Source organism: Ciconia boyciana, chromosome 7 (assembly GCF_034638445.1).
Source record: "Ciconia boyciana chromosome 7, ASM3463844v1, whole genome shotgun sequence".
NCBI lineage: Eukaryota > Metazoa > Chordata > Aves > Ciconiiformes > Ciconiidae > Ciconia > Ciconia boyciana.
Window position 1 is genome coordinate 10421794 of NC_132940.1, and position 24678 is coordinate 10446471.

General features: G+C 54.5%; 1 protein-coding gene across 1 annotated transcript; it reads left to right on the forward strand.

Moving 5' to 3' along the window:
• The first annotated feature begins 16408 nt into the window (after positions 1 to 16408).
• On the forward strand, positions 16409 to 23423 carry PDZK1IP1 (PDZK1 interacting protein 1). Its single transcript, XM_072868190.1, has 4 exons — positions 16409 to 16481; positions 20232 to 20340; positions 22259 to 22357; positions 22901 to 23423. The coding sequence occupies exons 1-4, from the start codon at positions 16409 to 16411 to the stop codon at positions 22971 to 22973; spliced, it is 354 nt and encodes a 117-aa protein (XP_072724291.1). The 3' UTR covers positions 22974 to 23423.
• The last annotated feature ends 1255 nt before the right edge of the window (positions 23424 to 24678 follow it).

Here is a 24678-nt window from a genome sequence, read left to right on the forward strand (position 1 = left end):
GGTCACTGCCGCACTCACGCTGCTTCTTGTGAGGCTTGTCCTCCATTGGTTCAGGTAGTTCCTGCTATAGTAATTCCTATAACACACAACCCAAATCCTGGGTTACAACAATTTAAAGGTATAGCCATTACGGTCTCCACCCCTGGTCCCTCTGGGCCAGGTTACAGGGTTTAACATGGCAATGAAGTCCTCCCCTTGCCCTGCTCCGGCTTGGACTTATCCACAGACTGCAGTCATAGAACCATAGAATCATAGAATCATTAAGGTTGGAAAAGACCTCTAGGATCATCTAGTCCAACCATCAACCCAACACCTCCATGCCTACTAAACCATGTCCTGAAGTGCCACATCTACATGTTTTTTGAACTCCTCCAGGGATGGTGACTCCACCACCTCTCTGGGCAGCCTGTTCCAATGCTTGACCACCCTTTCAATAAAGAAATTTCTCCTAATATCCAATCTAAACCTCTCCTGATGCAACTTGAGGCCATTTCCTCTCATCCTATCACTAGTTACTTGGGAGAAGAGACCGACACCCACCTCCCTACAACCTCCTTTCAGGTAGCTGTAGAGAGCGATAAGGTCTCCCCTCAGCCTCCGCTTCTCCAGACTAAACAATCCCAGTTCCCTCAGCTGCTCCTCATAAGGCTTGTTCTCCAGACCCTTCACCAGCTTCGCTGCCCTTCTCTGGACACGATCCAGCACCTCAATGTCTTTCTTGTAGTGAGGGGCCCAAAACTGAACACAGTATTTGAGGTGTGGCCTCACAGTCCCTTAGGGGTGTACCTGCTCCAAGTGGAGTCTTATCTATGAGTCACAGTCTCTCCAGGGGTGTACCTGCTGCAGCACAGACTTATCCACAGCCACAGTTGCTTTGAGGTGCACCTGTTCCAGCGTGGCCTTCTCCATGGGCCATAAAGCCTTCAGCGGTATACCTGCTCTAGTGTGGCCTTACCCACAGCCACAGTTCCTTCAGAAGTAAACCCACTCCAACATGGCCTTACCCACGGCTGCAGTCCCTCCAGGGGCGTAGCTGCTCTGTTGTGGGCTTATCCATGGCCACACACTTTGAGGTGCTCCAGCATGACCTCATGCAGAGCCACTGATGCTTCAAGGTGTACCTGCTGCAGCATGGGCTTATCCACAGCCACAGATGCTTTGAGGTGTATGGACTTATCCTTGGGCCACAATCCCTTCAGAGGTATACCCGCTGCGGCACAGACATAACCATGGCCAGAGACGCTTCAAGATATACCTGCTCTGGCATGGGCTTATCCGTGGCCACAGACGCTTCGGGGTGTCCTGCTCCCATGTGGACTCATCCACAGGTCACAGTCCCTTCGACTCAAGTTCACACTGGAGTTCCAGCCTGTCCAGTACAGCAGCACAGAAACAGCAGCGATGCCCTGGGCATCTGCCAGCCCAGGCACGTGGCCATTGCTGTTATCAAAATGTTCCCAGGCACAGCAGAGTCAGAGGATCAGCAGTGCAGCAGTACAGAAAGCAGTGAAAGCAAAAAGCATCCACTAACGAGCCCTAGACTCCAACATACAGTAAGGCAAGCAAGCGCCATGGCATGCACAGGAGCCTGCTGATTAAAAGCTAAACAGCAATAACAGCTATAAATTAGATCTAGCACATGCCAATCAAACTTGCCGTTATCTCGAACCCTTCGAGCCCCATGTTGGGTGCCAAAGAGGACTGTTGTGGTTTAACCCCAGCCAGCATCTAAGCCCCACCCAGCCGCTCGCTCACTCACCCCCAGTGGGGTGGAGGAGAGAATCAGAAGGGTAAAAGTGAGAAAACTCATGGGTTGAGATGAAGACAGTTCAATAGGTAAAGCAAAAGCTGCGCACGCAAGCAAAGCAAAACAAGGAATTCGTTCACTGCTTCCCATGGGCAGGCAGGTGTTCAGCCATCTCCAGGAAAGCAGGGCTCCAGCACGCGTAACGGTTACTTGGGAAGACAAACGCCATCACTCCGAACGTCCCCCCTTTCTTTCTCCTTCCCCCAGCTTTATATGCTGAGCATGATGCCATATGGTATGGAATAGCCCTCTGGTCAGCTGGGGTCAGCTGTCCCGGCCGTGTCCCCTCCCAGCTTCTTGTGCACCCCCAGCCTCCTCGCTGGTGGGGTGGGGTGAGGAGCAGAAAAGGCCTTGACGCTGTGTAAGCACTGCTCAGCAATAGTGAGAACATCCCTGTGTTATCCACAGTGTTCACAGCACAAATCCAAACCATAGCCCCATACTAGCTACTGTGAAGAAAATTAACTCTACCCCAGCCAAAAACAGCATGCTTCCCCTTCTGCTTTTTTTCTTTCTTAAATTAAAGCATCCTTCATGGCCACGCAGCCTTTGCCACCAGCAAAGGGAAGAACAACCTCAAGGTGAAGGTTTCAAACCACTCCCTGCGCATATGTATTTAATATATAGCTCTGCAGTCCATAGAAAGGGCTGGAGGGTGCCGATGCCACTCGCTCCGCGGTGGGATCGCCAACAGGCACCACTCCTGATGGACCCCGGTGATGGGGAGAGCCTGGGAGCTGCCGCACTGGGACAGGCCCTGGGGACGTGTCCCCAGCTGGGCGGCTGGTGGCCCCATGTTGGGGAGCATCCTCCTCCCAGCGCCCTCCGTGCCTTGCCACTGCTCTGCCACCAGCATGCAAATGTCACAGAAGGCAGCAGGCATCTTCTGCCTTTTTTTTTTCTTTTTTAAAGTAATTTTTGAAAGCCCTTCCCACTCTTGTCTTCTGATGAAAAATCTCATTCATTTCCCATCAAATGGTAATTTTCTTCTACAACCGCGCTGCTTTGCAAGCGGTGATGAACACTGCTCTGTGGATTCAAATACACAGGGGAAAAAACCACCCCAACAACCCATTTTCTTCTCCTTTTATACAAAACAGAGGAGAAAGTTGGGAAAAGCACCTCGGGGCCCTGGTTTCACTGCACAGATGTGATCGGTGCAGGAGGAGGGCAATAGCCTGTGTACCACAGGTGGCAATGCCCTCGGCTGGGACGGGGCTGGGGTTCATTTCTCACCCCTTTTGGCATCACTGGTGGCATCACAAGGTGATGGGGGCTCTGGTCTGTCTCCTACTGTGGGAAATTTTCTGGCAAATGGCAGTTTCTTCACAAATTTGAAGCAGGTGCATTTAGAGGGATTTTGTTCGCCTGCATTTCTAATGTGTGGCAAGAACCTGGTGACATTTGGGCCCCTGGTGGGAGAAAATCCCCCTTAACATTGCATGGATGACACTGGGGAGCAAGAAAGGAGGGGAAGTGGCATTGAGGTACAATTGAATTAAAAAAAAAAAGAGTAGGTGGGAGGGATGTGTATGTCCAAGACAATGAAACAAGAAACACAAAAAAAGTCACCCAAAATTTGGGCAGCTTTTATTTTCAAGCCTCATTATCTGATTTTAATTACTGCCTTTCTAGCAAAGCCATGTCGAGGGCAGCCTGCAGTGCCACCCCTGCCTGGGAACACCACCAAAGCCAAGAGCAAGGACCTGCTTCATTAAGGGCATTCCCACATTATTGAATTAAATATGCTCACAGAAATGACAGGACCCAAACATTCCCACCCCAGCAGATGATGAGAAAGCTTTGCCTTTTCACTATTACAGGCCAGCGACAACAGGAGGGAGTAATTTATGGCTCTCTGGGACTGCTCGATACGCTCCTCATCCTGGGGCTCGTCCCTGACGTTCCCACCGCCACACAAAGGCTGCAGCCAGCCAGCGGTGCCCAGGGGACACCGCGCTGTCACACGCGGCGAGAAGAGCAGTCAGCAGCATCCCCTTTCTTCTCCCAGCCCTTTGCTTCCTCTCTGGTCCTCCTGCCTCTTCTTTCGCTTCGTTTCTTGCTCCCTGTTTTTTTTTTCAGTTTCCACCCAAAAATTGCCAATGGGGTGCTGGGGGAGTTGGGAGAGTGCCGTGGCTTGGGGGGGCTGGGGGTGGATGGGTGAAGATGGGGATGCGCTGAGACTCCGGGGGCTCAGGAGCGGGGAGCCGCACCACTGATGGGGATGCAGGAAACCTCCCATGGAGGGGTCCAGCAGCCACTTTCAAACTTTTCCCCCGTAGTAGACATTCCTTTTCCCCTGCTCTCGAAGCTATTCTCAGCCGCCCCGGTGACCTTTCCGGGGAACAATTTACTATTGTGTTTTGGTGAAGCCCGGCCTCTATTTTTACACTCTGTTTTGCTGATGCGGGCACAGGGAGCGAGACGGGAATCCAGCAGGAAATGGGAGGGAGCGTCTGGAGCACGGTTAAAACTGCCCCGGCACTTTGATGTGCTGGGGCCGAGCCCGGCTGGCAGCACGTGGTGGGGCCGGGGGCTTCGGTCCCTGCCCATCCCTCCGATAAATCCCACGCGGCACCAGCTTAACCCGGCCGTGCCAAGGTGGGAATGGGTCCTGCAGCAAAGGGCTTGTGGCAAAGAAGCCAGCAAAGCTGTGGTGGTACCATGCTCCTTGGTGTGTGCATGGTGCAAAATGAAAGGCAGCTTTCTGCTGGCATCACATTGCTTAAGGGGTGTCGGAAACAAGGGGAGGAGGTGACTTGCTGACAGGGCTGGGAGAGGCTTGGTGACTTGCCCAAGGGCGTTTGGGAAAGCCGTGGCAGAGCATCCTGGATTGCATCATGTGCAATGAGCAGGTTGACAGCAGGCAGAGGTGGTGGGTCTCCGTGTGAGGTGCTGTCGAGCCATGGTCCTCCCTGATGTGGGACCCTGATCTGGGCTTGGGGAGGTGAGTGGCTCCAAAATACCCTGGGCTGCCAAGCATCACAGCCTGGAGAGTGGCTGGGAGAGCGTGGCTGCCCACGTGCCACCCTGCATCCACAGCAGGGAACGCCAGACTGGCTGACCCCGGGGGTTTAGCTGGGAAGATGGCCAAGCCCTGGGGAAGGGAGTGGGGCCAGCCCTGCCCCACAGCTGTCCTGCTGCCACCATCACCACCCACAGCACAGCCGCCAGGGCAGGGGTAGCACCCTGCTGCCCCGGGGCTTGCCCAGAGCGCACCAAAACCAGGGGCAAGGACCTCCTGCATGTCCAAAGAATCCAGCCATGGCCTCACCCGCCGCCCATCCAAGGCTGCCTGGGAGGGCACGTGAGCAAGGGGACGCTTTACAGCAGCTGTCCCATCTCCAGAGCACTTCACTTGCACCCCACCAGGAATACATCTCTTCACACGCTGCTGGAGCCGAAATAAAACATGTCAACACCCGCCCAGTTGTGTGTCTTGCAACCATCCAGCAACACAGCATCACTCCTCTGAGCACCCGGTCTGCCGCATCTCTGGGAATGGTGTTGAAAAGGGAGCTGGAGGCTGGAGGGGGTGGCCTGGGAGGTAGCCAGAGCCAGTCAGCAGCGTGCTGCTGTGGATGCTGTGGGTGGGAAGCTGCTGCTTGGGGTCGGGAGGGCTCTGTTTGGGCTTGGCGGGCGTGCAGTCGGTGAACTGATGGTCCTGTGGATGCTGGGCCAGGGAGCAGGCGAGAAACAAGCCTGGCTGTGGCTCCAATGTGTTAGCAGTCACGCATCGGCACAGACACTTGCGTGCACAAGGAGTCACAAACATACTCACACCCCACAAATACCTGTCCATGCACGAGCTCACGCGCACGACAGGTAAGTGTGCACACTGACTTGCTCACAAATGCCCATGTGCTCTTACACGTGTGATGGTACACAAGCACGTTCACAAATGCACGCACTCATTTTTGTACATCCCACACCTGTGGCAACATCTGTGGATGCACCTCTGAGGACACAGTCCTAAATACATGCATTTGCACAGATGTGAACATGCAACCCTGAACTTGTGTTCAAGCCACCGAAGTCCATGACACGCTCACACACGTGTGTCCCCTGCCCCTTGCACGCTGCCCTGCTGGTTGTCCCCACCATACAAAACACCAGGGTGGTTTTGCTTTTGGTTGCATCAGCAGAAATCACTCCCAAGCTGCTCCCTGCCTCATTCTAGCAAACTCCAGGCTGCTTTTTCCCTTCTTCCAGGTCAGGTGGCATCAAACCACCCCAAGAAGGTACCGGATGCTTTTCCCAGGGTGTTTTCTAGGGTGGCAGGAACGGCTGAGCTTGCCCAGTGTGCCAGAGGCGACGGCCGTTGCTCCTATCTCGGCAGGAGGCACTTGGCAGGAGGGCTCTCTGCCCGGTCCCCGCGGGCCACCCTCCAGCTGGCTCCGTCCCCACTCTGAGCTGCCCCTCTTGCTGCGTGCAGGCATGTGGGGCTGGGGATAAAGTCCTACAGCCACCCAACCAATGGCCCCCTGGGCAGGCAGCACGAAGGGTGTGTGATCAGGAGCATGTTTTGTCCCCTCTAACGGTGACACTGCTCCAAGGATGGTGACACTGCCCCAAGGATGGTGACATTGCCGCAACGATGGCCATGCCATCGCCACCACCCTGTGTGCTTGGGTCTGCTCTCCAGCAGGAGCACGTTTTGTCCCCTCCAACGGTGACACTGCCCCAAGGATGGCGACACTGCCCCAAGGATGGCGACACTGTCCCAACGATGGCCATGCCATCGCCACTGCCCTGCGTGCTCGGGTCTGCCCTCCAGCAGGAGCTCACGGTCCATGTCCTCGCGGTGCCGTGGCCTGATGGGGGTCCTGGCCGGCCTGTCCCACGCGGGTGACACGGGGGTCCCGTCCTCGCCCCGTCACCGAGCCCACGAGGCCGCCGGCGCTCCCCGGGCAGCTGCCTCCTGGCGCGCGCCTCCTTTGAACCGCTCTCGGGGAACCCCTTGTCGCAGATAAACGGCAGATCAAAGCCGACCGCAGCACGAGCGCTTCCTGCCAGCGCCGAGCACCGGAGCCGGAGCCGGAGCCGGAGCCCGGGCCGGCGGGGCCGCTGCCGCCCGCCCGCCACCGCCGCCACCGCGGGCCCGGCCGCCGCCCCCGCCCGCGGACCCGCAGCCCGCCGCGCCGCCCGCGGCCGCCAGAGGGCGCCGCCCCGCCCCGCCCCGCGCGGCCCCGCCCCGCCCCGCGCGGCCCCGCCCCGCCCCGCGCGGCCCCGCCCCGCCCCGCGCGGCCCCGCGGGGAGGCGGCGCCGGGCCCGGGAGAGCGGCGGGGGCCGGGGAACGGGGGCGGTGAGCGGGCCTGGGGTGGTCTTGGTGTTTTCCAAATAAAGCGTGTTAAAGGCTGTCCTGCCCCTCCCGCTTCCCTCTTCGCTCTTCGCTCTTCTTCTGTCTTCTCTCTTCCTTTTCCTTTTTCTCTTTTCCTTTTTCTCTTCTCTCTTCCTTTTCCTTTTCCTTTTTCTCTTTCTCTTTTCCTTTTCCTTTTTCTCTTTCTCTTTTCCTTTTCCTTTTCCTTTTCCTTTTCCTTTTCCTTTTCCTTTTCCTTTTCCTTTTCCTTTTCCTTTTCCTTTTTCTCCTCTTCTCTTCTCTTCTCTTCTCTTCTCTTCTCTTCTCTTCTCTTCTCTTCTCTTCTCTTCTCTTCTCTTCTCTTCTCTTCTCTTCTCTTCTCCCTTCTCTTCCTTTCCCTTCCCTTCCTTTCCCTTCCCTTCCCTTCCCTTCCCTTCCCTTCCCTTCCCTTCCCTTCCCTTCCCTTCCCCTTCCCCTTCCCCTTCCCCTTCCCCTTCCCCTTCCCTCCCCATCCCCATTGTCCCCTCCCTTCTCCCTCTCCTTTTCCCCCTCTTCCACCCACACTAATCAGCTCTCCAGATCTTCATGGGGTTACCATCGACCAACAGTCGTTATGTTAACACCCCTATATTTGAACAGTGCAGCTATTTTCCTGCAGAGTTTGGTATTTTGGGGTAGGAAGGCATAGAGAAAGGTGGGGACAGCTGGTGCTCCCCCCAGCTCAGCCAGGCCCTGGAGGTCTAGGTGCTGCCCCGCAGGTCCCCGCTCCCCAGGACGTGGGTGGCGATGGGCTCCGTGCCTGTGGTCACTGGCTCCCCGACGGCTCTGCCAGGGGACCGCAGCTTGCCGAGTCCCCCTGGGATTTCGGCAGGGGTGAGGCAACCCTGCGAAGGCTTGTGCTTCCCGGTGGGAGTGCCGGTGGCTGTGCCAATGCCCTGCTATTTACTGAGTTTTAATTAATAGCCTGCCCAGTCCTGGAAACTGCCTCTTCTCCTCAATCCCAGGCAAAAGCATCTCTCAGGGGTCTTCACCTTTTGTCCTCAAAACCTATTCAGGGCTGGATTCAAGGGCAGCCACCGCGGCACAATGGCACAGCTCGGTGTTGTTCAGCCCTTTCTATCCATCCCGTCCCTCCCATGGGAGCCCCGGCTCCCTGTCCCCATCTCACAGCACTCAGCTCAGCTGCAGGAGCATCCCGCCGGGGCCGGCAGCCTCCCAGGCTTCAGGAATGGGTTAAGGTTCCCGAAAAGCTCCCCCACCTTCAGCGTACCCTGAGAAATACCTCTTTTACCCCTTGGACTCACATGAAATCCCTCTGGCCTTTCAATGTCCCTCCCTCCCCCTTCCCCAGCAACAGAAGCCGCTGAACAGCAGCTCAGGGCAGAAGATGACATGATTTTCCCCATCTCCTCCGCTACCTGCATCTGTTTGCTTGGGTAGCAGCCAGAAAAGTGACTTCATACATTCGATTTTTTTTTTCTCCCCTTTATTTTTCGTTTTATTTTTCAACCAGCCAAACGCTCTCGCCTGTTGGAGAATCAAGGCTGAAGCATCCAGGCCAAATCCTGCCCTGTGTTATGGTAATCGCGGCTGCCACCCAGCAGATGCAGACTGCTGAAATAATAAGGCTGTTTAACAGGCACAGAGGAGGAGAGGGGAGCTTTTGTTTGGCACTTGCCGGGGTTGGAGTACACTTGTAAAGCAACAACTGGAGCTCGTTGAAAAGAAGTGGAGGTTATTAGATGCGTTTCGCTTGCTGCCGATGGCCCCGTTATTTTTTTTCCCTTTGGATGCCAGGTAAAAGCTCCGGTGCTGAGAAGGAAGAGGAGAGAGATGCCACCCGAAAACGTACTGCTTTTGCTGAGTGTGGAAATAAATAAGGCTGGTGCCTGCTGGCAGGACTCTGGCAGGCTGGCCCCCGCTGTTCAAGGATGCTCAGGCTGATCTCCTGCATTAGGGGTGCTCCTCAGCTCTGCCCCGGACCCTTCCTATATCCCGGGAAGTCTGTGGGGTCTAGAGGAAGGAAAGTACCTTCCACAGATGATGCTGAGCAGGGGGGTCCTACTGAAATCAGGCTCTTCTCTACCCGCCCCGAGGGATGCGCAGGGTTGTCCTCCTCATGGGACACAGCCTTCCCTGATGCTCCTCCGCTTTCCAGGAGGCTGATGAACATGCGAGGCTGGGTTCTGCCTGTTGCAAGACAGCAAAGCCAAGCGGGACTCAAGGGTGCACTTAATTGTGCTTGGAGCTGGCAAAACACAGGGCTCGTCAGCAGCAAAGGTGGTCCAGAATTTGTCAGGGCTTGGAGGGCAACGGTTTGCTGATGGGGATGAAGGAAGTTCAAGTGACTGCAGGAACCGGGGTGACATAAAATCTCATCCCTAGGGGTTATAATCCCATTTCAAAGGTTGCAGTTTTGGATAGGAGAGTGATAGAAGGTAGGTCTGGGTACCATGGGGTTTTTATCTTCCCGCAAGTAAGTGGGGACAAGAAAATGATTAGATGGGTTGGGAGTCTGTCCATCCACCCCTCTACCTACCTATGTACCCCTCTGTCTCAATGCATCTCTCACCAGCCCTATCTTTTCTCTGAAAAAAACCCAGCGATCCCCTTCAGAAGCCAGGAATAAAATCAATATATTCCCTCTCCAATTCAGGTAGCTCCCCATAAATCTTCCCAGCTTCAGTTTGGTCTCCTAGGACTCCCGGATCAGTTGGGAACCTATTTAATCAGCTGAGATGATCAGAGCTGTTTGTTGCCGAAAGGCCCTTTGAACTCTTTGTCTCTTCGCTGAATGATGCTCGCATCCCCCGAGGATTTTGCCAGGCTGGCCCATTCTGCGTGACAAGTCTCAGGTTAATAACGTCGGGTGCTGGCAGCGCCCACCAAAGTCCGGCTGCGAGCCCAGGGTGCTGGGAAGAGTTGCAGCCCCTCTGCCAAGCCCTTATCGCTGCATCTTCCCGCGGCCCCTCGCTTGGCTCACTGCAAAGCTCCATAAAATCACACCAAATTGCAAGCCCAGCATGAAGAGCATCCAGCCTGGTGCCAGGGAAGAGAATTATAGCTCCTTTTGAGGAGGCTCGGCAAGGGCTGGGGGCTGTGTGTGTGAAATCACAGCCCCCTTCCTGGGGGTGCAGGCTTGGTTTTTAGCATATTTTAGTCATGTTAGGCTTTAGCTGGTTGGGAATCAGCCCCATGCCAGTACCTTTACTGAGAGATGGTGGCTTCTGGAAGAGGTTTCCCATGCTGGTCCAGCCCTTGGGAGCAGGGGGCTCAGCGTCACTCAGGATCTGGCCTCCAGGAAACAAATCTAGAGCTGTCCCAAATCAGCAGGACTCCTTCCACTGGCTTGGACCAGTTTTCATCCAGGGAAAGACTGGTGTCACCTTCAATAGCCAGGTTTCTCTTCTAGGCTGTGTTGAAGTTGTGCTGGAGGTGGCTGTTACCTGCCTCCCCGACAGCCTCAGAGCAACCCAACCTGGTGAGAAACAACCAGATTCTCACCCCGCCTCCATCCAGCTCCAGCCCAAGGGGTTGGTGTTTCTCCTTCCAAAGGCTTCTGCTCTCCACAAACCACAATTTAGCATGGACCACCATCAAGAGAGGCAAAGCAACCTAATCTACGAGTGAATTAGGGTGTCGGAAAACAATAATCCAAGAAAGAAACACATTATCTGGCCTTGTTACTTTACAAAGTAATTTAAATTAATTTTTCCCTAGAGTGGTTAGGGAGCACTGCAACTTGCCCTTGTCTATTCTCTCCGCCTAATGAAGCTTTACCAGCGACTGCTCGTGAATTCCTATTAAGACCTCATCTTAGAGGTTACAGGGCAAAGCAATTTCTGCTCCTGGGAAAGATGCCTATGAATTTGTAATTGTAAGTCCGTGTTTGATAGGGATTAGCATCTGAAAGGGGTAGAGTGGTGGGTAGCAGAGAAAACATTATTTCAATTAGCAGACGAAAAGCAACTTAACATCTGATTATAGTTTACACTTTTAATTTTCTCCTATTGTGGCATCTGGGATAATTATTTCCTGAAACTATCCACCCCCACCAAGCCAGCCAACTCTTTCCTTCTCCTCCTCTTGGCCATCTTGGTTGAGATTCACATGGAAATGATTGATCAGTTGGGTTTTTTCCTCTCCTTTCTTCTCCCAGGCAATAGCCAGTCTCACCGAATTTGGGGATGAAGAGGAGGATGCTGTACCAAACCAGACTGAAATGAGACGTGATGTTTCTCTTTGCACCAAGGAGGTCCAGGATGAGGATGGCGGGGCTTTGCTCCACAGCCAGGCTCACGGTCAGGCTTGTGGCCAGCAGCTCGGCATGGTGCCGGTGCCCAGCTCTCCCAGGCAAAGCCCCGATGCCTAAAGCTTTGCTCTGTGTTTGGAAATTGCCTCCGATCACCTCTTTTCCTCCTACCCCATAAAGGCAGATGCTGTTCGCTCTGCAGGGACTTGGCCCTTGTGCTAACCTGTGCTCCAGCTATTTTTTTCTGGCTGCTTATCCTCCTATTTCCTAATGACGATGCAATCAGTTTTCGGATGGGAGATTCCTCGTGAGAAGGCTTGTTGTTATTTAAGGAAGATCGTGAAATCCATCCTTAATGAAAGGACAGGAGAAAACCCTTCCACCAAGTTACACTGAAGCCTGAGATTATCATTTTTATGGGCTTCCAATCTTTCCTGCCTCATGTCTTATCAGTGAATGCAGCTGGAGGCTTCAAAAACCCTCCCAGCTTGCTGCTGATTTTATGGGACGAAGATTAGAGATGATCGGATAGTAAATTATTCATTCCATTCGATAGCGCTGGGCAGGAGGGAATATTCAGAGCGAAGTCAGCTCCCTTCTCCCTTTCTGAGCATCACATATCGGGATCCCGGCTGTCTGCCACTCCAGCAATGCAGCAGCACTTTCCCCTGTGCTCAGAGATGGTTAGGGGTGCAATATGCCCTCAGGACAGATGGGAAAGCTGAGGAGGAATCATGGATGCGGGCTCATCCCCCAGCAGTAAGGCAGACCAGAGGCAGGTGGATTTTCTTCTTGTTTCAGGGATTTTTAGTTTGATTCCTCCCAACCCAGGGCAAGGTGGGACAGATCAGGCAGGCATTTCCTCAGCCTAATTTCTCAAGGTTGCAGGACCTGAGGCTGATGTGAAGGTGCTGTCAGCCGTCTGGCAGCTAGTGACCCCACGGAGAGAGGAGCAGGGAGCTCGGAGAGGACAAATCCTGGCATCTGTGTGCAAACGGACAGCTGGATAGAGGAGAGAGCCCACTGCTGCCCTGAGATGTACGGAGCAGCAGCATCACCCGTCGGGACCCAGCACAGATGGTGGCCAGTGTGAATGTTGTCCCAAGACCTGTGCCAAAAACCAGCCGGTGTGAAAACATCATCCAGAGGGTCCCATGAATACACATGGGCCATGGTGATGCTACTGAGCAGATCTCGAGGGAAAATGAAGGGCGTAGCACAGCCCTACCTGGTGCCCGATGCTGGTGCCATGTCTGGGCTCCATCTCAGGCAGCTGCTGGGCACCAGCTCCCGGTGTCCTGCCAGGAGCGGTCCTGGCTGACCCTGCCGGAGCATCCGGGCTGCCTGGGAGGAGAAGGAGAAAATCCCCATTCTCCCCAAACAAGGGTCCAGGAGGGATCACGGCCACCACCATGCCACCCCTCTCTCCCTGCTGCTTATTCAAGGCTTGCAATTAGCATCAGCACTGGAGGACTCATGAATGGTCTAATAAAATGCTGAGAGGTGGGTTTTTTCTTGGCCCTGCGTGTGCATGCAGGAGGGGAGCAAACGGCCCAGCTGAACCCCGGGCTGATGGGGGAAGGACAGGGATGGCATGGGGCCATGCCCCATTGCCACACCATTAACACTGAGGTTTTCATCAGCACATAAATAAGAAAATATATTGCTGTTTAAAGGCATTTTTAAAGAGGGGAAGTGAAGACACAGAGCTGTGATGGATGAAAAGCATTTTTCTGCTGCTGTTTATCCACACTGGCATGCTGGGTCAAGAAAATGCCCTTTTTATAGCATCTGTAGCTCCTGGCTCTCCTCTGGCAGCATCCATCCCAGGCTGGATTTGAAAGCCAGTGTCGATGGGAAATGAGAGAATTCTGGGGCAAGCAAGGAATATTTGGTTTTGAAGGAAAATGTTAAAAGAAACAAGAGATTAAAAATTGGGTTTGTGGTTTTTTTTTTTCCTTTTCTTTTTGGAGCAGCTATTGAAACATAACAAATTAATCATTACTTTTTTTTTCTAGGAAAAATGCAATCTCTTCTTTAGGGGCTGTTCAGGCTTGCTCTCATCTATTTTCTTTATTTTTATGGCTCTTTCCAAGAGAGGGGGAGGAGATGGAGAGGATGAAGGACAGAAGGAAGGAGGGAGGAAGGAAGGAAGGAAGTGAAGGAGAAAGAAAAATAACCTCCATTAAAACACAGAGCCCCACAACATTTTTTGAAGAGGAACTGGCATCTGTGCTCTGAGCCGTATCACCCAGGAACACATTTTAGGCTCAGAAATGTTGCTTTGAGCAAATGTTAATTTTGGCTAAAACCGACATATTTCTTAGGGGGAAAAAATGCCAATTTTTGGAGGATATCAGCGTAAATCCTGAAATTCCAAGACCTGCTTTGTGCAAGACCTTTTGTATGGGCAACTGCTCACATGAGTCCCTGGGAGAGAATTGAGCTGGCTCTGGCTCCAGTTGGGTTTAACTAACTGCTGCCAAGGTGATTTGCCCTTCTGTGCCTCAGTTTCCCTCACCTGTAAAATGGACCTGTAGGGTTCTGCCTCACCACGACTGGGCGATGCTGAAGGCATCAATACGAGAGACAGCAAGATTTCCAGCATGCTGCAGCAGAAACGCATAGTTTCGCACCTCTTCAGGTCCCAAGCCACAGCCAGAACAACAAAAGGACCAGCCAGATGGCAAATTTTTTGCCGAAATTTCTGACTTTGCCCCTGCAGCAAGGCTGCTGCCATTACAGTGACTTGCTGTTTCTCATCCCCCCAGGCCAGACCCAGCGATATGCAACCAAGCAGGTGCCACGGGGGCTTTCGGCCACAACAGCACATACCTTCCTAATAGCTGCCGTGGGCTAAAGCAGATGCATCGGAGCACAGGGGAGCTTTGAGATAAGCAAACAAGCCATTCCCTGGCCTCATCAGCAAGCCCAGAACAATTAAATAATTAAGTTTCCTTAAATTTCTTATAAATGTGGGAATGTGCAATGGCAAAGTGTTACTTGCTCCTCAGGAGGGAGCCGACAGCAAGACCCCTGTCTGGAAGGCACAGCAGCCCTGCCTTCATCTCGGGGTCTGGTCTGTGCCGTCCCCTCCCCCCAACACACCGTAGGGTACGGGTGGATCCTTGAGACATCCCTATCCTTGGAAAATCAGCTCAGGGTCCCTGGAGGTGGATTGAGCAGAACCCTGGGGTGAGAAGACAACCTGGAGTACGTGCGGAGGAGGACCAGGAGGAACCCCGTGAGCAACCTGCCGCAGCCCCAGGCGCGACTGGGGAGTGGATAGCAATAGCAGCGAGATGTCTCAGACCTTGAATTAGTTCTAAGGGCAGCAGCAGAACTGGCTTCTCTAGGACTTCTGATCTGCTGATAAAGCCTTCTGCTCTAAACAGCTATTTGGTTTTTTTGCTGGGCTTTTGCTAAGAGACAAGCCACAAGCAGGCAGCAAAGATCACAAGCTCTGCGTGCTTTCCCAGATAGATGATGCGGAAGCAAGTCATGGGGAACCCAAAGTTCACTCTCATTTTTATTTCTTCACAAGCCATTCCTTTTTCTCTGGAACAGGATTAGATTGCTTTTATAGGACCTTATTATGGGCAGGTCCCTGTCGTGCCACTTCCTTGCCGGGTGCAGCAGGAGAGTCCCTGCCCCAAGGAGTTCATAAGCAAAAGCTAGAAGGTTGGGAATGGGATTATCCCACGTTGCAGGTGGGAATTTGGCCATGGAAAGGAATCTGGGAGAGAGCCGGGAACTGGCCTTCAGTCTTGTACAGCTTAGGCCAGCTCTGGCTTGTTTTCAGGATAAATGACGTTATTCTAGATCCAGGGGAAAGAGGAGGGATGAAGGAGGGCAATCCTGCACCGGTGGGTATGTATTCCTGAGGGTGCTGTGCATTCTTGAGCATGGGTCCCTTGTGGGTGCCCACGTGGAGACCCGGCACCCAGAGGGGGTCCCTGGGGGGGACACCACCAGACCCAGACGCCAGGAGCTCAGATGCTGCTGAGGGGGATGCTCAGCAGCTCTGCGGGGCTGGGCTTATGGAGATGCTATGATACATCACGAGAAGAGTGACGACGAAACCACTGGCTCACAATTTTAAAATTTCCTTCAGGAGTAACTGAAGTTGCACAGCCGTGAAGCCAAATAGCTTTTATTCTTCCCGTGGGGTGGGTTCATCAGCCATCCAAACCCAGCATGGGCTGGGAAGCTGCTTAACTCTGGACCTGCAACCTTCCCCGTCCCGCAGCATCTGCGCAGCTGATGTGAAGGGCCAGCCCTGCTATCTGCTGCAGGTCTTTGGGTGTTTCTACCTCTTCTGGTGTCGAAGAAATTTTGGAAACAGCCCTGAAGGCTTAATAAAACGAACGCCCTGTTTGCTTTGTTTAACGAGCTCTCCGTTAAACAAGGTGTGGGAGGTCGTCATCGAGTCTGGTTTATTAAACGGATGTTTTTAAGCCGCAAATGTGCTTTGCTGGGTTGTTAATGACACTTGCTGAAAAGAAAAGGGCAAGGAAGCTAGCGGGGGCCGTGGCAGGCAGCTCCCCGTATCCCCAGGACCCGGGGTCCCACAGGGTGGGAAGGGATGTCAGAGCTGGGGCATCGCTGGACCCCCCAGCTCTCCTGCTGTGGGCAGGGGGACTTGGGGGACACCCAGGTCCCATTCAGCTGCGTTCCCCAAGTGCCGCAGCCACGCTGGGGGAGAGATTTACCCATTTGGGTGTCGTTTCTTCCTCCTGGGCCGATGCAAATATTTTGTGCCTGAGTCCGCTTCCGTGCCCTAAGGGGACTGTCAGGTTCAAGTCACCGTGCCCCAAATTCCCCGCCAGCTTCCACAGAAGAAAGGAAGAGGCACCTCCTTCCACCCCTTCCCGCAGCAAGATTTGAATAACCAGGTGTGAGCATCAGCCTCCCTCGTTAATGCGTTTGATAATTGACCAAGCGGCCATTGCTGTGGGAGGGCGGCGTGCCCAAGCGCAGCACCCTGCGAGGAGGGGCCGCACTCGGCTGCTCCTCCGCGCCCCGACAGCCTACGGCCCTGCCTGCCGCCATGCCTGCCCGCTGCCTCCTCCTCCTCCTCCTGGGGCTGCTCCTGGTGCTGGAGCCTGCCTGCTGCCAGGAAGGTAAGTGCAGGCAGCTGCCTGACCTCCCGGGGAAACTGAGGCAAGGGGGAGGCAGGAAGGTGCGCCGAGCCCCAGGCAGGTGGGAGCTGCTCGGTGGGGTGGCTCTAGGGACAAGGGACAACTGCGAAAGGGCCTCTTAGGAAGAGAAAAAACATCCCAGCTCCTACCCAAGCTTCAGCTCCGGCTTCACATCAGCGGGTGATGGGGTAGGGTGGGTGTCCGGTGGGTTGGGAGGTCTTGCCGGAGCCGGGGCATGGAGACTTTCTACCTGTTTTGCCGAAGGCTGAAACTGCTGCCTGAGGTTTATTTCTCCTGCTTACACAGAGATAAAGCAGCCCTGATTTACCTCTGGCAGGACTGTGCACCGAGATGAGTAATCTGTTTTCTTAAGGCTTTTTTTTTTTCTTTCTTTCTTCTCGCTCTCGTCCCTGAGCAAGCGTTGTGCTGGGTCGCTCCTCGAGCTCGTGGGTTTTCCTGTTAATCTGTAATTTTGCTCATTGCTGAGGTGAGGGAGCAAATATTTTCCTCTGCAAATTGCCCTCCCATTCCCTTCCCAAAAACTTAATAAGGAAACTTCCTACGGCTGGGGCATTATTTTTAGGAAATTTGTGGAAGGACTTGTCTAATGCCAGAAATAATGAGGAGTAATTAAAACTCATCTGATGCTGCCAAAGTCCTGGAAAATTCCCTCCCCCTTTCTCCTTCTGATGCCCCAGCCCTGACCGCTCTTCCTGTATTTGTTTACCAACTTGCTGAGGATTTAACAGTCTGGGGTCTCCACCGTCAGCAGGATTGAAAGTTTTGCTGTTGCCTGGAAAGAGGGAAAAAAAAAAGCCTTTAATGAAGATTCAGAGCCTGGCACAGCTTCCTCAGAGAGGGGAAAAGACAAGGGCCAGCCAATGCTTTCCAAGCAGTCAGGGAAGATGTATCAAAAAGCAGATCTGTGTCTTCAAACCAGCTGCTGAGTATGGAAACGGAGTTACAACACGTGCAAGGGTTTACATTGGCATCGGCACTTCCCTTGGTCTCATTTGTAGCTGCAGATGCATGGACCCATGTCTGCCAGGGGTGCAGACCCCACATTGCTTAGTTTGCCTTAGCAGATCTTGTTCGGGAGGGAAAAACCCATCATTGCTGTGGGGCGAAACAGAGAGGAGGTGGCAACGCCCGAGGGAGCAGGCTGGCCCAGGAGGGACATCCCTGGTAAAGCATTTTTCCAGGAACACAGTCCCGTTTCCCCAGGCGAGACTCATCCTTGCTGCCACCCCTCCTGGCAGGGCAGCACGCTGTGCCCCGGTGGGGCTCCAGCCAGGCGGTGCCCCGCAGGGCTGCCATCTGCATACTCACGCCCTGAGAAGGTGCTATCAAGCTCTTGCCTCCACCGGGTTCCCATTCCTCCTTTCTTATGCCCACCCAAGTTCCCCGCACCCACGGGGGTATTTCAGCCCAATGCGGAGGGATTTGCCATTCCCCCTGCCATCCTTATCTCCCCTTGCCGCCAGGCTCTATGTGGTCTCTCAAAGCCAGAACTGCTTGATTTTTGGTTTGGTATTTTTCCTTTTGGCTTTGGATGCTCTGAAATCTGGTGGAAACAGCCGTCCGAGTGAGGTTTCACTTGCAAAAACACACAGTACCTCCTGAGCACAGCTGCCCGGAGGAGGTTTCCTACCACTTTTCTTCTCACCTCCTTTGCTTGAAGATCACAAGATGCAAATCTGGTGATTTCAGTCATCGCTGACTTCATTCCCTGGTTGACCTTGAACTCCCTTAACCCCAGCAGAAACCTCACCAAGGGCTGGACCTGACCATCCCCTCCGAGGCTTGGGTTGGAAACCTTGGCCCTGGCAGGAAAAATAAACCAAAACTAATAAATAAATGTGGCTGGGATAACAGCCAAGGACAGAGCGAGGGAGGAAGCAAAGCAGGCCAAAGCTCATCCTGGAGGCAATAGGTGTGTTCGGGGCTGTATCCACCGGGGTGGTGGGCAGGAGGGGACCAAGCTCTGCTCTTCCTCACTGCCACCGCCCCCCCGTACCCTCACCAGCAGCCTGCTGATACGATGGGATTTCAGCTGAAACACGCTGATACCAGAGGGAATTTCTGCCTGCATTCCTCCGGCTTGAGTTTTGGCCCCGGGACCTTGCAGTAAACATGGGGAGGTGGGGGGGGCTGAAGGCTGTTGTTCGGGACTGCTCTCACAGCCCCTCGCCCGGGGGTGCCACTGCTTTCTGGACTGGCACAGGCAGTGAATCAGTTGGCCAGGCTGATTTCACTTTCAAGAGGAAAAAAGAACTTTGTTTCATTTTTTGTTTTGTTTTGTTTTAAACAAAAGCCTCTTGCGGTAGGGATTCAAGGAGCTAGAGGTCTTAACAAAGGACAGTCCCCCTCCCCAAAACCAGAGGAAGGAGATGAGGGTTGTCAGCAGTGGAGCCGGCTGTGGATGAGGGGTTTGCACACGTGGAGCGCACAGCCCGCCTTTATTGCTGCTAGTAAAGATTATTTGCTGTTTATAGCAGAGATTTGTCTCCCTTGAGACAGATGAAGTGTTCAGCTAGTGTAAAGCTCCCGAGTCAGTTTGAAGTACCAATGCACTTGTCCTGGGGCAGCTTGATGCCGGTGGCAGGGGCTGGGTCCAACTAGTCCAAGGCTGATGCTGGGGCTGGCAGGGAGCATCCTCCACCTGCCCCATCTGCCCACACAGAGGGACCTCATTTATGTGCGGGGTTGGTGTTTCGATCAGCAGAAAGAGGAAAAGCCATGCCTGAATAAATAATAATTAAATCCCAAAGGGATGCGTCTGTGTGGACGAGGTTTCCTTCCTGTGCTGATGTGATGACACTTAAGGATGGGTTTGACTACGTCTGAGTGCTCCATTGCCCAAAAACTGGTGGGAGGCAAGGAGCAGCCGTCCCAGCAAGGACTGGGGCAAAGTTTCCTCTTCTCATCGCCCTACTCTTGAGTTCCTCCTGCGTCCAGGAATACATCTTGCAGCCTTCCTACCCGTAGCCGGATCACTGCTTAGTGATGAAACTGTGAGTCCATCCCACCCCGGCGGGGCCGGGGATGCCACGGATGGCTCCCAGCCACCCGCTGCTGCCGCCCACTGCCAGCCCCACCTGCCCTTTGTGCTGGAGGCTGTTGCTCTGAATGCTTCAGCCTTCAATGTCCCCTCCATAAATCAGTTTGCTGCTGTGGAAACTTGTTGAATGGTGCATTTTACCGAAATCCACACTGGCAACTGTTTGCTGTGATAGTGCCAACTGAATTTTACACCGTCCCTGTCGTGGAGTCCTTATTTTACGGGGCAGTATTTGGAAAATAACCTGGGAACGATGTCTGTGGCATCTGGGGATGGAGAATAAACAGTTTACTGAAACCCCTCTGCCTTCTTTCCCCTGCCACTTTGGGCAAACATCCTCCCTCCCTCCCTCCATGTCCCCCAGCCCTTTGTCCCCTCATCCCAGAGTCATCTGTGCCCCACCGCGTACATATATGTACGTATATATGGGGCCCCAAAGCTGCAAGGCACCACGCTCCACATGCAAATGCCAGCGAAACTGCTGTTATTTGTGCTTTATTTCATTGCTATCACCCAGGTAAGCCTGCCTGGATTAACAGCAACACGCTCTGCTTGGCTTTGCAGGACTGAGCTCTTGGCTGGCTGTTGGTAAAGTTGGATGGAAGAAGCTTGGCCAAGCAGATAAAGCCTGAGGATGTATTTCTAACATGTATCCTCCTTTTTTTCTGCAGCCCGGGGCAGCCTCCAGCCGTGGTCTCAGGGTGTCATCGCAGTGGCTGTGTTTCTGGTCCTGGTGGCCATCGCTTTTGTGGTCAATAAGTTCTGGTGTAAGAAGAACGTGTAAGTGTGGGAGCCCTGGGGGTTGCTTTGGGTTGGGCTTAGCTGCCTCTCCACGGGTCACTTCCAGCCACTTCTGTCCCCATGCCAGGGCTGGGAACACCATGATCGCTGCCAGGCCGTGAGAGCAAAGACTCCCCGTCCTGGTCTCCGCTCCCTGTTACTTATTGCCAGGTGTGAGCGTACACCATCTGTCCCCACTGCTCCCTGTGCAGGGGCACCCCCAAACAGAGCACTCAGATGCTACTGCAAGAAAGATGGGAGATCCACAGCATCGTGTCTGGTTCACATGGGCATGTGTCTCGGGGGGCTGGCCTGAGCTTGGATTCCTATGGATTTGGGGGTGCCTTATATCTGTGGGAAAACAAGCCCAAAACAGCTTCATTTGCAAAGCAGAGTGGGCCAAGTCGTTAGAAGATACTGAGAGGAGCTGGGAGAAGAGGGAGGTAGCTGGGCCATGGCAGTGCTCTCCACCCAGAGCCCATGGCACAGGCAAACAAGGTGGCCTTATTAATCAGAAAAAGGCTCTGCGGGGCCAGTTACCTCTTGCCCGCTGCTGGCCAAGCAAAGCCACAGGCTGCTGCTCCTGCTCAGCCGACCCAGGCTAACTGGCTAACCTGATCTTGAATCTGAGTCCAAAGTCAACAGGGGATGAAGATCGAAAGTGCCCTATAGCCTGGTTCCTGGTTCTGATGCACTGGCACGGGCGCTTTGGGCTTTGCACCCAAAGGCACTGGAGTCTTCTTGTATCTGTGCACCCCTGCAGCCTCTCCAGGCTGACGAGGTGGGGACTTGGGGTGTACCCCAATGCTCAGCAGGTCGGCTTCTGCCCCAGATGCTTTTAAAGGGGGCCCTTTGGGATGCATTCAGGGCCAATGCATAATGCAATGTGTATATATATATTTATATGGTCTGATTTGCAACTGTAGTCTTTGTTTCCCAAAGAGGAAACTTTATTCTCAACCTGGAGGAGCCCCCAGCCCATGGAGTGGGAGGCAGGGATGGTGTTTCCCACCTCTGCCCGTGCCCGGCTGCCTCTTCCCAGCCTGGAGGCAGAAGATGCTGAGGAGGGCTTGAGGGGGGATGGCGACTTGTTTTAATTAATCCGGCCTCTCTTCAGAAGAGCTGTCAGCGAGGCTCGGCAGCCTGGCGCGCTGCCAGCTCTGCACTGTCACTGTGACAGCAGCTATCAGCTCAAGCCACTGCCTGTTTATGCCAGTCTGTTCTTCGGAAAAGCCTCTGAAATTGCTCTTGGGTGAGTGCTGGAGGAGGCAGGGATGTGCACGCAGGGTGGACCTACACCCACCGTCTGCAGCTAAACCCCCCCGGTGCTGTTTGGGCCACAGGCTCGCACGAGAGCTGAGCTTTTAGGCTCTGGCTGAGATCGAACACCCGGTCCCTGCCCCATGGTTCCTTCTGTAAGCAATCCAGACTCACATCTGAGAGAAAGCAGCTCGGCTTTGCACGTGTGGACGTGCACGTGTGCACCCCTCCTGCACCAGGGCTGCAGCACCAGCAGAGCCTCCACCTTTCTCTTGGTGTCAGTTGGGACCCATAGGGGACTATTTTGCAACAGATTACATAGAAGACTGGAAAAACCAGTTAGTGGGAGAAAACAATCCCACGTATTGACAAGTGAGTCTTGCTGACTGCCAGCCCAGCACTGGCAGAGCCAGGGGTTGGCACTTGGCATCCAGGCACGGCCCCTGCAAGCCTGCTGCGAGGGTATCATCTCCTCTTGCCCACGTCCTGCTGGGAAGGGGGCTGAGCTGGGTGTCCGAGACCAGGATCACACGTCCAGGTCCCTTATTGTCTCTGTGGTGTTGGAGCAGTCCCTTCCTCTGCACTGTCACCATCACAAGCTGCTCCCTGCATGCCCCCTCCGTTGCTCTCTCTCAGCTCCTCTCTTCTCCCCCTCCAGGGAAAATGTCGAGACGGTGGTGAGTGTGGAGGACAAGCAGGAGGCTGTCACAGCCAATGGCCACGAAGGGAGATACCTAACCGCTGCAGCCAACTTCAGGTGAAGGACTTGCTCAGACCTCCTACCCATGGGTCCCAGGCTCTGCTCTGTCTGCCTGGGAACAGCTCAGACATGGAGAGCCATGATGTCTCCCACTCAGGGTCTCACATGTTGCATGCACCTGGTTTGGGGGCTTTTATCCTCTCCAGGGGCTAAGGAGAAAGCAGTGAGGGAGTATCCCCTCCTCCCTGGTCTCTCCCCATCCCTGCAGCTGAGCCCCATGGTCCATCCACCACCTTGCAACCTGCTACACCACATTTTTCTTACACTACATCACACCTTTCAAACAGAGGAAACCACCAAAAGTGGCCATAGGTCACCACGCAGATGTTGACTGTCAAAACAGCCCCGGCTAGAAATTAGGGCAATTCCCACCCTGCGCTTGGCTCACGTCCTGGCAGGGGCACCCCTCCTGCCCTCCCCGCCTTGCCCCTCGCTCAATGCACAGCTGGCACCAGCAAGGTCAGAGCCCCTGTGGTGGCTTCGGGGGAGCTGGTCTTGCTGGGGGTGAGCTCAGTGCTCTGCTTTTCCCTCTCGATGCAGGTCCAAAGAGAGCCAGCACGCCTACGAGAACACCCTGGAGCCCGAGGAGAGGGTGATCACCACCGCCATGTAGCAGGTGTCCCGGCCGGCTGCCCTCTTTCCTCCCCTCACTTTGCTTCCTGCTGTCATGATGGGCATTTTCGCAGGGACCCTCTGCACCGGCATCCTCCGTGCGCGGCAGCTCCCTGACCTCTCCACGGCACCGCCATCCCCTGATCTTTTCTCTTCCCACATGCGGGACGTGCTCTTCTGCCTCGGGGGCTGGTGTCCATGCGGGCATCGGTCCCCAGGAGAGGTCTGGAGGTGCCACCTCCCCTGCCTGGCGGTCACCCCACCTGGTCAGTGAGGTTGACGTCCCCAGTCCCGGGGGGGGCTGACCTGCTCCAGACATGGAGGAGTCCCCGCTGGGTGCCTGGGACCTCCCTGCACCCCAGCCGCCCTTTGGGAAGCTGCTGATGGAAAACCCGCTCTCTTCTCCACGTTTCAGCCTCCTTTTTATGACACCATGCATTTTAATGTCAGAACAAACCTTCTCCCCTGTATATATCTTCCCTGTGAGCAATAAAGAGAATTGTTGCTCACAGGACAGCAAAGAGGATTGTTTTGCTAATCACCCAAAGGACTTTCTGGCATCTCGCAATGCTCCCAGCCTTTGGGCAGTTTGGGAAGGGAAGGACACCAGGGAAGGCGGTGCTGGGGTGGGAAGGGTGCTTAGATGGGGGTCAGCACCCCCATCTCCCCCGTGATCCCTCCTGGGTAGGATCCATCTCTTATTTCCTCACTTGGATGAAGCCAGGAGCGCTTTTGTGTGTGTCCGTGTGTCAACACGGGAGAGAAAAAGGTGGAGCATTTTTTTTGCTTAGCATTTGGACTGCCCCTGAGATGCAAAGGGGCGTATGGGGAGGTGAGCATCGTTCCCCTCCATTTGCCACATGCGGAAACTGAGGCACAGCACCAACCCAGCGCTTCCCAATGCTGCTTGACAGGTGAAAGGCAGCGCTCCCTGAATCCCACTGGCCACAGGGCACAGACCCACAGCCAACTGGGGGCCGTTCCCATGGCCGGAGGCTGGGAATGGCAATTGTTTCCTGGTGTTGCTGGGATGTGGCTTGGGGGCTGCTCCGGGCAGTGCTGACTCTCCCCAGGGTGTCCAGCCGTGGTGCAACCTGTTCCTGCCGGGCTGTTCGTTAACCAGCATCTGTTTTTCACTGTGGTGGGGACAGCTCTGGGGAAGCGCTCGGGCCACCATGGGAGCAACGAGTGCTCCCAAGCTGGATATTTGCAGACTGAAACAAGAGACCTGTAACACCTTGGCCTTCCCTGGGACATCAGTTGCCCAAGAAGTGTGCAGGGTCCTCCCCTTGACCAGTGAGGAAAGGGTTAAGGGGCTCTGCCATCAAGGGGAGCTGGGGCTGCAGGTGTAGCAGGACTGAGAGGGATGGGATGGGGGGTTATAAAAGGGGCATTTTCGGCAGCCCCTGGGTTTGGGGGGAGCAGGATGGTTTTGGGGCTCTGCTGTGCTTGGTGCTGTGCAAATGCAAGGGGGATGAGGTGGCAGGAGGACATCAGGTGCCTGAGCCACCTCTTATTCTTGCTTTCTGCTGTTGGATGCTGAGCATCGGGGCAAGGAGAGGTTTTAGACCAGCTGTGATGGGTTTGGGTCTGGGGGGAGCCCTGGCCTCGGCTCGGGAGGTGCTTTGGAGGCCCATTTGCAGGCGGCGATGCCAGAAACAGGCAGCTGGGGTGTTGGGGCTGGAGGTACCTCTTTGCCTCTCACT

Coding starts and splice junctions, on each gene's coding strand:
- PDZK1IP1 (XM_072868190.1), top strand. CDS start 16,409: ATGCCTGCCCGCTGCCTCCTCCTCCTCCTCCTGGGGCTGCTCCTGGTG. Junction 16,482..20,231: donor GCCTGCCTGCTGCCAGGAAG/GTAAGTGCAGGC, acceptor TTTTTTCTGCAG/CCCGGGGCAGCCTCCAGCCG. Junction 22,358..22,900: donor ACCGCTGCAGCCAACTTCAG/GTGAAGGACTTG, acceptor CTCTCGATGCAG/GTCCAAAGAGAGCCAGCACG.